The 12,059-nt window shown below is 36.8% G+C and overlaps 1 protein-coding gene across 12 annotated transcripts in view; it reads left to right on the forward strand.

Moving 5' to 3' along the window:
- nbeaa (neurobeachin a) overlaps positions 1-12,059 on the forward strand; it is a 299,982-nt gene that overhangs the window by 182,217 nt on the left and 105,706 nt on the right. For all 12 annotated transcript variants that reach the window (XM_056467451.1, XM_056467441.1, XM_056467443.1 and 9 more), the window contains exon 14: positions 7,860-7,939. In XM_056467451.1, the coding sequence (XP_056323426.1) occupies positions 7,860-7,939 (80 nt within the window). The remainder of the gene's footprint in view (positions 1-7,859; positions 7,940-12,059) is intronic.

Below are 12,059 nucleotides of genomic sequence, written 5' to 3' on the forward strand. Positions count from 1 at the left end.
CGATTATGTTAGGACTTGATCACAGCGAACGGGCTTTTTTCGATGAGAGGTGCCTTTTTTGAATGGTTTTCTAATGGCCGCGAGTGTTTTGTGCGCTGACTGTGTGATTTTAACCGACTGCTGTGCCTCACGTTTTTGCGGCTGCGCTTTGTGCGTCTGCAGTTCAAAAATAGTCAACTCTAAGCCAAAAGACATGCTATGTCAGTCACATCTTTTTTATTGTACAATCTAATGAAAGCAGTGTTTGTGCTGTCAAGACTATGGAGACCTTTAAAGATGGAGGAGAGACTAGTGGTTGCTGTGTTTCAAGCTAGCATGTTTATGATAATACATTGAAATACAAAAAATAGCACTTTGCAACATTAATTAGCATAGTGAGCTTTATTGTGCAGCTAAAAATGAATGAGACGGGACGTATTGACACATTTAAGTTACAATGGCCACGCACTCTTGCTTGAAAAATGGTGGATAGGTCATGGAAAGTCAGGGAATTTGATAATTGGCTTTGAGTGGGAACCCTGAAAAATTAGCATAGCATACAATTAGCATGCCTCAGCATAGATTACACGGTAGTGTTTAGTTCAAATGAACACTGGAGGCAGTTAAATTCAACAGCTTTGTATCAGTTAGTGCATATTATAATTATGACAGATTATTGATTAGTACATTAGTACAGTGGTTAGTTTTCCACATGAAAAAAATACTGTGGTCATTTGTTGTAAATGCTAATTTACAATGTAAGTGAATGCTCCAGCATACTGTAGTATTACCTTTAGGGAACTACCAAACTGTGGTGTATTGTAGTAGAAGTATTTTTCAGTATTTTAATAATAACGTGTAAATGCACTATAATTATCATGGTTAAAACTGAATTTATTCCTATTTACTCATTCATAAGAATCTTCTGATCAGATACAATGTGAACAGTTGGAAAACATAATACTAAAGTTATGGAGCAATTAATTATGGAGCAATTAATATAAAAGAGCAATTCTTTAGGTAAATGCAAACCCAGAATGTGATAGTTCACATTTCAAGGGGAAAAAACATCATGAAGGTTAATACTATTGGCAAGATTTTTTAGCAGAACTCATTGGACATTCCCATTTGAAAATGCCTTGAGGCACGCAAGAAGCAATGCAATATCATTTCTGCAAAATACTGTGACATTTCTTCTGATGAGCTTGTGATGGATCATTTAGTTTTTAACAAAACAGAACCCCACAGAGGAAACACACATGCTCTGGTAAGAGGCGAGTGGTTCAGACGTCCTCACACACACTTGTGTCGGGGTGAAGTGTGTGTCTGCAAAAAGACAGGCAGCAGTATTAAGCATGAATGAATCTTGAAACACTGCCCACTCTATTTTTCCCCTCTGTCTCTGTCTATTTTCATATCCTGAGCACTTTCGTTCGCTCTTTTCGTTTTCTGTGTGGATTTCTCTACAGATTCCTTTCCAGTTTTTCCCCCATTCTCTTCCATCGTATGTTCTTGCCTGCAGTAGTTCTTCTTTTATCTGTTTCTCCTTTATTTTCGGCCTTTTCCCAAACGCTGTATGAAATATCTGTCAGTTCTTCCATCTGTTTGCCGTCTATGTCTTTCTCCATCCTGGATTGTGATTCCCAGAGGTGAGTCTGCGAGTTGGATTTGATGCTTTCAAGTCAGTGATTTGTAGTATCCAGCATTTAGAATAGCATCGTGATTTGTTTTACTGTCAGCAGTAATGATTAGACATATTTGATTATGGCATACAGTACAAACTTGTAAAATGCTATGTTATACAATAATAATACATTTTATATTATTGTTTAGAGTAGTACAAAATAACCAGTAATTAGGACCAATAACCAGTTTTTTAAATGCCACAAGTTTAGACAAAATGATGCTCAAAGGTTTTTGTGTATAAAAATATGAAATAGTTATATAAAAATCTAAATAAGTTAATAGCTGATTGGCAATAGATTCCCGTTAATTTAGATATAGAATCTTTCAAAAATGTTGCTCAAACGTTTGTCACTGGAAAGTTTAACAGAGCAAGGACATTTTTAATTTTTTAAACACCATTTTAAGGACATGGTTATTAGCCCCTTTAAGCTATATTTTTTTTCGATAGTCTACAGAGCAAACCATCGTTATACAATACCTTGCCTAATTACCCTAACCTGCCTAGTTAACCTAATTAACCTAGTTGAGCCTTTTAATGTCACTTTAAGCTGTATAAAAGTGTCTTGAAAAATATCTAGTCAAATATTATTTACTGTCATCATGGCAAAGATAAAATAAATCAGTTATTAGAGATGAGTTATTAAAACTAACATGTTTAGAAATGTGTTGAAAAAAAATCCTCTCTCCGTTAAACAGAAATTGGGGGAAAAAAAATTACAGGGGGGGCTAATAATTCTGACTTAAACTGTGTGTATAATCTTTTTTTTTTTTTTTACAAAATTTTATTAAATACTGATATTTAATATACAGCTAAGCCAATAAACCAATAAAACAATCTAAATAAATTATAAACTCAAAAAAATATATATAGTTTTAAATGCTACATTATGTAAACAATTTTAGTTGATATACAGCCACATCGCACTTCTATAAGTGGGATATTGCGTTTATACAACAGTTCCAAGGCATAATCGTGTATATAAAAAAGAAAATCTAACACAGGGAATCTAAAAACCCTTTTGTGAGAGGAACTACTTTCTTCTGCCAAAGCTGACTTCAGAACAGCAGAAACCATTGCTCGTTTACTAGCTTTACTTTAGAGCTAGTGTTTGAATGATTCTCAAGCGTAACGTCAAAAGTGATGACAAAACAGGTGATTCTGCTGACATTTTAAGATTATAAGGCTGAACGGCATGAAATGCCATCAGTCTACAGAAATTTCCCAGTATTTCTCTGTTGCAATCAGGAGATCACAGTATTATTATGGTATAAACACAGCACCACAACATACAAAAGAGAGAGACCGACTTAGAATGTCATTCACCTGCTTAATAATGATTTGATCAGATGTAGTGTGAAATTACGCTGTTTTTTCTCCCAGGGCTTATTATGCGATCTCTGTCGCAATCTTGTGGATGAACATCGTCAACCGTCTTTGCTCAAAGATTATAAATATTTTTAAAATGCGCTATCCTTCTAAATAAACTGCATAGTTGCAATCTCACCAACTACATTCTCACCTTAAAAAGCCTCAAAAGTACATTATGTTGTCCAACAGCAGCAATATTTGTCAAACTGTAGTGTCCTCTGCTTTTCGCTGTATGTGGGCGGAGTAATACACAAGGGTAAAGGGTTAAGAGGCTGGACGAGTGCTGTTACTGGCAGAATATTGCACGGCTATCAGCCAATCAGATTCAAGAACCAGACAGTACTGTTGTATAAATATATTAATTTTTTTTATTATAATATGTAATTATGGCCAATAACCAATAAACGACCAATAAAAAAATTGTAAATAACTTAAAAACTCTCAAATATTAAATGATACATTAAAAAAAGATGACACTGAAAAGATATATTTGATGAAAAATACAGTACAGTTGTATAAAAGAAATTCAGATTTTTTTAATGGTAAGACTGAATATTTAGCAGCAATTTTCCAGTCTTCAGTGGCATTTTGACCATTTTATTTTATTGTATTCTTACAGAGTTAAAGTAAGTTCAATTATATTTAAATGTACGAATATTAATTCTGGCCACTGTAGATCAATAATAAAAATATAAATTACTTTACTTAAATAAATCAGATCATTAAGAAAAACACATTTTGAAATGCTACAATGAATGTATCATAATGTACAACATATTATATTCATGTGAGAACGGACATACTTATTATACAATATAAGAACATGTACAGTAGTTGCTAAATTACTTTTTTACAGGCAAACTTTAAGCCAACATGCGATAATAGTGAAGGTGATATAAAGTGAAAATAAGAGAAATGAGCGTGCACATTTTTGATTTGCTGTCATGTGCCAGTATTTTGGATGTTGTGCATTAGATTTTCTAGTGATGTGTTGATCCGTTTAGACAAGCCTGTAGTTGCATTTGTGTCTTCTCTTCCCTGCGCACTTCAGATAACACTGTGACTCGTGCATGTTTATCTCTGTTAGATGCAGAGCCCTGCTGCTCTTCCCATGATGCCGCACGGCTCAGTCACGTTGTAGACGGAGTGTGTTATTTATGACTTCTCTTAGTCTTAACTGGATTTTAGAATGAGGATGATTTAAATATGTTAATGTCAATTAAACCTTTGGTTGATATACGCAGTCATTCTAAATCCATTTCAACAAAGCATCCATTTGCACAAACATAAGCACATCTTATGCTGCACGGTGGCTCAGTGGTTAGCACTGTCACCTTACAGCAAGAAGGTCGCTGGTTCAAGTTCCGGCTGACCCAGTTGGCATTTCTGTGTGGAGTTTGCATGTTCTCTCCGTGTTGGTGTGGGTTTCTTTCGGTTGCTCTGGTTTTCTTCGCAGTCTAAAGACATGTGTTATAGGGTGAATTGGATGAACTAAATTGACCGTAGTGTGTGTGTGTGTGTGTGTGCGTGTATGTGTGTGTGTGTGTGTGTGTGTGTATGGAGTGTATGGGTGTTTCCCAGTCCTGGGTTGCGACTGGAAGGGAATAGTTGGTGGTTCATTTCGTTGTGGCGACCTGATAAATCAGAGACTAAGCCAGAGGAAAATGAATGATTAAATGAATAAGCACATCTTGTTTTCATAGATTCATTGACATAGCCATATAATCTCATAGCCGTGTTTTTTTTTTTGCATATGCCACAAGATACATCTGCAATAATCAAGTTTGACCTGATCAGTCTGTAAAGTAATCTTAATTTATGTTCAAGTGTTTTCCAATAGTCATTTTAGGTGTTGATGCATGAATCCAATATACTGATACACATAATGTATGTCTTTTAAACAGTCGAGGCATAACTGAATGTTGGATGACATTAAGATACCAGTTACAGTTGAAGGCAAAATGATTAGTCCTCCTGTGGTATTTATATTATTTTTCAAAGATATTCTAATAAGTGCTGTTTATCAGAGTAAGGATATTGTCTTGCAGTATGGCCTATTATATTTTGTCTTCTAGAGAAAGTCTTTCTTATAGTTATGGTTTGTATAGTATAGTATAGTATAGTATAATATAGTATAGTATAGTATAATATAATAGGCTACTGCATTGTTATATAGTTTGTATAGTAAAAATTCTTATTGTTTGGCTAGGAAAAAAATAGATATTTAAAAAAAAAAAATAGAATTTAGAATTGAAAGGCCAATCATTTTGTTTTTAAATGTTTAGATAAAATTATACTGTACATTTTACATTTGTAAATATTTGAAGCTTGAAAATGTGGAATAGCTGGATTAGCTTGTCGGGTGGTGATCATAACCACACTTTTTTAAGTACCAAAAACATTTCCCATAGATTTAGAATAAAGAAATAATTTTGTAAAATGACTTATTCATATTATTTTTAAAATACCATTAGGGAAAAAAGGAATCTGTTAAGGTTTTAAATTAAAAACTGCCTGTTAAGGCAAAATATATTGCCATTTATTAGGCAAATAACAAACTGGCCAGCACCTTCAACTTTCCTATCAGAATTTGGCCACTTGAATAATAATAAAAAGTTAAACATAGTAATGATAATGTAGAGCTTCCTGATTTTTCTAGCCTCTCTTGTAAAAAGTACTTTTCAGAATTCATAGATAACAACAGTAGCCTAATTAGTATTAAAATTAAATTTTATATTATGTAATTTATAATTTTATATAATTAAGCTTCAAAATTAACATTTGCTGCTTCACACCTTTTAATTGGTCTTTTTTTTCCTTTCAAGAATAAAGTCCAAGATTAGGAATAAAAGTTACTTGTAAAATGTTTTCGCTATTTAACAACAATACAGTAGGTCAGTAGTGAAAGATGACCTCACTTACGTCAGTTTCTTCTCTGTCTTAAAACCTTCTTCGATGAGTTATTTTCACAATTTATAATGGCAGAGCAGTCAAAGAAGGACAAATAAGCTCATGTACAGTATGGGACAAATTCTGGACCCTTGTCAGTGACAGGTGGGTCTTCAGAACCACCCGAACCCCCCCTGACTATGGCCCTGATATTTTGAATCTTCTACAGAATCATTGGACGATATATTCAGTTATTCGTCCTCCTGTGAATTTCTTTTCTTTTTCAGATATTTTCCAAATGATGTTTAACAGAGCAAGGTATCACAGTATTTCCTATAATATTTTTTCTTCTAGAGAAAGTCTTATTGGTTTTATTTGGGCTAGTATTAAAGTGGTTTTTAATTTTTTAAAAGCCATTTTAAGGTTAATATTATTAGCCCCCTTAAGCTATTTTTTTTCTGATAGGCTACAGAACAAACCATTGTTATACAATGACTTGCCTAATTACCCTAATTACCCTACTTAAGCCTTTAAATGTCACTTTAAGCTGAATACTAGTATCTTGAAAAATGTCATGGCAAAGATAAAATAAATCAGTTATTAGAAATGAGTTATTAAAACTATTATGTTTAGAAATCTGTTAATTTTCTTTCCATAAAACAGAAATTGGGGAGAAATATACAGGGTAGCTAATAATTCAGGAGGGCAAATAATTCTGACTTCAACGGTTTATGATTTAATAAAGTAGAATGATTCTCATTTTATCCTGAATCTTTTCCTTCACATCTGTACACACACACACACTCACACACACCACTGATTTTCTCATTGCGGCTGGGAAAGGTCAATGGATGTACAGTACTGTACCTGCCTGCAAATACACCTTGACCATGTTCACGGCGTACAAATGTGTGTTTAACCGCAGTACAAGGACAGTGACGACACACTCTTGATGTTGGATTAACATGGAGGTCGAGCGGCCTAATAACATCATGCGTTGAGCTTTCACTTTACACTTCAACTTTTCATATAGAAGCCATGTGAATATTTCATGGCAGCTTTGTAACATCTGTGCTCTGTGTGTTTAATAAAAGATGAGGAGAGTGTGTGTGTGTGTGTATGTGTATATATTTGAGAAAGACAGTAAGGGATTGTAAAGCAGAGAGAGATGTGGGGGTTTGTGTGTCGTTTGGGGGCTTGTTTATTCCCTAAAGCTGCGTCTTAAGTGCTGTTTTTGTTTTTCCAGTGTGTTTGTGTGTGTGTGTTGTTGTGCTGAATTGTGTTCAAATCCAGAGCAAGAAAACAGCAGCTTTGAGCTCCAGCTTTTCTCTTGTTCCTGTAAAATGAAACAAGAAATTAGTTTCAAGCTCTGGGCTTTAGGCTGTCCAGTAAGAAAACCACTGTGATTTTTGATCTGCTAGTTTTGTGAAATACTCAAACTGACAATTTTATAACTTCAGGCCTCAAAGTATGTGTTGCAGTCATTTTTGAGATATAGAATTAGGCATAATTAGTTTGTTTAGGTTAAGGAAAGATAATTATTGCTGAATATGTAGCATCCCAGCAAGCATTTTTTTGTTTTTAAAAGATGTGATGTCTAATAGACGTCTAAACAGTCGTCTTGGCTCAAACATGGCTAAATTTGGGCTGTCAGCTAGACTAGTCATCCAATAAACAGAAATGAATGACTACACATATAAAGTCTGTCTAATTTATCTATTTGACGACTAAGTTAGATTTGGGCTATTCTCAGATGTCTATTAGATTTTTACTGACAGCCCAAGTTTAGCCTTGTTTTAGCCAAGCTGTCTACATTAAGATGTTTATTAAACACAAAATTGTTTGCTGGAATCTCATGCATACCATATAAAGGTGTTTATAAAGATTTTAGATGTGACTCGATGTAATCCCTGTAAATCACTGTGTTTTCTTACAGACGGTCCACGGCCCTCTCAGAAGGAGATTATATCCCTGCGGGCGTTCATGCTGCTTTTCCTCAAACAACTCATTCTCAAGGTGAGAAAGTGTTTATTTGAATGTTTTTTATATGTTATGATTTAAGATTCTGTGTTCTTCTATCAAATATTTTATTTCTTAACACTTCAGAAGTCAAAAATAGGCTTGGTATTGTATGAAAAAAAAAATGTAAACGTAAAACATTGTGTCTATTTTGTTATTCTGGCAGGTTGTCATTTTCTGATAATAAATGGTCTACAACAGCAAATCCTGGTCCTGGCATACCACCGCACTGCACATTTTGCATGTCTTTTAATTTACACACCTGATTTAGATAACCAGCTTGTTAGTAGCGCCCCACCAAGAAGGAACCGTGTTCAGATCAACTTGATTCCTACGTAGTGTTCACTGAACTCAAAGCTTATTTCACTTCATTGAATTAATAGCTAATGCTGCGTTCACGCCAGACGCGGAGAAGCGTCAAGTGTGAGTGATTTACATGTTAAGTCAATGCAAAGACGCGAATAGGCATCCTGCGGCACGATACGTGCGAATGAGGCTGCGCCAATGGTGGGATTCAAGCGAATGAAGCAGTCTAAGCAAATGAAGAAGTCGAGCTTTTTACGCGATTGATTCGCACAAACCACTTGAGTTCGAAACTCTGAACTTCGGTAGACGTTCGTGCCACTTTAACCTATCAGAAGCTTTCTCTTGTAGTGGCGTGCTTATGACGTAGTGCATGTTGTTGGTGTCCCAGGGGGAAATCCTCCTACAGACACTGGGCAACAGTTGATCAAACTGGGCTCAGCTCAGTCAGAAGCACTGCTGAAAGCCTCCATCATTCAGGTACAGTTTCTGGATGAGTTTATGAACTCACAGAGCTGGGTGCACCTCTGAAAGGATCTAGTGGACTTAGACACGGCTCTAATTGAATCGTCGCTGTTTTTCAGCCTTCATAAAGCACATAAACAGTTATTCTCTCAATAAAATCCATGTTAGCCATTTAGCAACATAGCTATAGTCACTGGGCAGACAGAAGCACTGCCTATCACGCGAATCCGCGTCTGTTGTGAAGCGGATTTGATGCGCGAATGAAGCGAGTAAACTCAAAATGTTTACACATCTATTTATGTACGAATAGCATGATTTATCTGCGCGTACTGCGTTTGACTTGTGTTCGAAGGGTCACAGGTTTGAGTCCCGGCCCCAAACGGATGTAGGTGGTGGCAGTAAATAACCGGCACTCTCACCACCCTCAATACCATGGCTGAGGTGTGTCCCTTGAGCAAGGCACCCATCCCCCAAACTGCTCACCGGGCGCCACAGCAATGGCTGACCACTGCCTTGGGTGTGTGTTCACTGCTGTGTGTGCGCGTGTGCACTTGAATGGGTTAAATGCAGAGCCCAAATTCCAAGTATGGGCCACCAAACTTGGCCACATGTCATGATTTACATTTTATTTCATTTCAATTAAAAAAAACTTGGCTGACCAAAAGTTCCGTCTTGTTTGGGTTTATACACTTTGAACTGAACACACTTCATTTGAACTGGAATCATGGCGAAAATGTGATGTGCACTTCATGGGGCACTTATGATTGAGTGGAACAAACCTTTGAAGCAGTAGGAGAAACACACAAAATGTGCAGAGCAGTGATACGCCATGGGGAGCAGATTGGAGAACCTCTGGTCTACATGATAATTTTCTTGTTTGGCAGTATGTGTGTGAGTGTGTGTGTGTTTGTTATAGTTAGGCATGCACCAAATTTTCATCTACCGAAAATTAGCAACCGAAAAATGGCGTTTGTTGTCTTTGACCAAAAGAAAAAAACAGGCAAAAATATGAATTAAAAAAGGATATGCTACATCGCACAGCTCAGCAATGTTCAGCTCGCTGGTTTCACTTACCCTTCCACACAGTATGCAGAATGTGCTGCGCTATGAAACACATTCACTGCGCACTGATTGCTAGCTTTCATGCACGAGCTGCACTGAGGTCCTTGTGGTGACCTGAGTTGGATTCCCGGTTCGAGGTTCTTTGCTGATCCTTCCCCTCCCTCTCTCTGCTCCCCATGTACTCCCATCTCAACTCCACTGTCCTCTAAAATAAAGGTGAAAACCCCTAAAAATATGATCATCGATAAGTCAATAAATTGTGGTGATTTTTATTGACTTGTGTGTGATTTAATTAAAAAGTCATTAAGGCAGGTCATTTAACGGCCATCTTTGAAATGCCTCGCGGTCAGTATATGCTTGGGCATTCTGTCTGAATCCAAGACATACCTGCCAACACTCCCGGGAGTCTCCCGTATTTCAGACCCATCTCTCGTTTTGTCCCGTCCCCCCCAACCCCTCGGCTCCGGGATTTTCAAAGTCAAATGTTGGCAGGTGGTATGATCCAAGACATGTGAAGAGATGATCCCAAGGTATCCAAAATCCTGGACCAGGCCGCACCCCGAGCTGATGCTGTGGTCGTCATGGAGAGATGAAGTGTACGAGACTGATTCCTGAATGACCACTGTGACAAACCCTGAGTCCCCGAATTGATCCTGTGGGCCTGCCTGACCTCCCGCTGGTGCCCTACTCACACATGCAGCTTCTCCGCGATGGACGTCCAGCTTCTCCAGCCTCCGGCGCCTAGACTGCAGCTCCACACAGGAAGTTTGGCCAGAAGAATAATAGTCTTACCCAACAGAGCCTAGTTTCTCTCAAGGTCACCACTTGCTTGCTTGGATGAAGACTTCTGGAGCGGCTCTTCAGTGGATTTGCTCTATAGTGTTTAAACTTTCAGCAGTGAAATTTCAACCACACTGAACTAAACTGAACTTCATCTCTAAAATCTGGACTTTATAGAACTATGTTAAGCTGCTTTAAAACAATCCATATTGTAAAAAAAAGCTATATATATATATATATATATATATATATATATATATATATATATATATATATATATATATATATATATATATATAAACATGAATTGAATTGAATAGGGAATCATCAAATTCTCAAAAATTGCTTGCCAAGCTGACGATTACATTTCATATAGGAATCACTAATAAAATTAAACAACTACTGTGTCTTTAGTTTCATTTCTAAATGTTCGAATCACACAAAATCTGCAGAAACACATGTCTGGACCAAGCCCCTCTTCCGTAGAATCATCAGTCTATTGATTAATGATTGGCTCCTATACAAGAAGGCGGGGCATCATTCGCCATATAGACTGTTACACTTTTCCCCATTCAAAACTATACGAGTAACACGTCTTGTGTATTCTATAGTCTTTCTATAGTCAAGTGTATCCAGATTTTTCGTTTTCTGTGCAGAGATTTTATTCCCTTGCATCCCTTTCTTATAAATATTCGGTTAATCAAACGTTGTCATATACAGTAGGAATAATTCATATCACTGAAGCATGATTGGTGGCTTTATATTAAAAATGTACTTGCTTTAATTATGAAACATGTTGCACGTCTGACATGTGGTAACATATTCCGTTTCATCTGTGCTCTGCTTTATGTGCGTCAGCTTTGTGTTCCTCAGACTGATTTGATTTGACGTGTCACTGCGATGAATCGAGCAGACCGAATCAAGCACATTCATTCGCTAGCAGTGACAGCCAGGAGAGGCGTCTGCTTTGTTATAACAACACCATTTATCCTCATTTTTTTTCACCGAAATTTGATCCATTTTGTAAAGCAGTCATGCAGAAATCTGTTTATTTGCCTTTGTTTTAAAACAATGTGGACAGTTTGATGGGGCTGCAGAGAAAGAATTGCATTATGGATCATCACTCAGATGTTTTTATTTTTGCGTGTGTGTGTGTGTGTTTTGTGTGTGTGTTTTGTGTGCACTCGAGGCTGTTGTGCTGTTTTGAGGAGCACGACGTCGTTGCCAAGCAGCACTTTTTATTCATTTATCTGCTGCTTTTTTGTTCATTCCTATTATATTTTGCCCTCTTTATACATTTTCTCAGTTTTCATGCCGATATTGGTGTTGTGAGAGGTCTGTGATGATGGCCCAATTCATCACACACACGCACACACACACACACACACACACACAGACACTCTTCACTTCTGCAAACAAAGCACTAAGACTCACCCACGCTAACACAATGTCAGATTTGATGCCCACAACATCAGTATAAATATTCAAACAGTCAAACATCAAAACG

The sequence above is a fragment of the Danio aesculapii genome, chromosome 10 (assembly GCF_903798145.1).
Source record: "Danio aesculapii chromosome 10, fDanAes4.1, whole genome shotgun sequence".
Taxonomy (NCBI): Eukaryota; Metazoa; Chordata; class Actinopteri; order Cypriniformes; family Danionidae; genus Danio; species Danio aesculapii.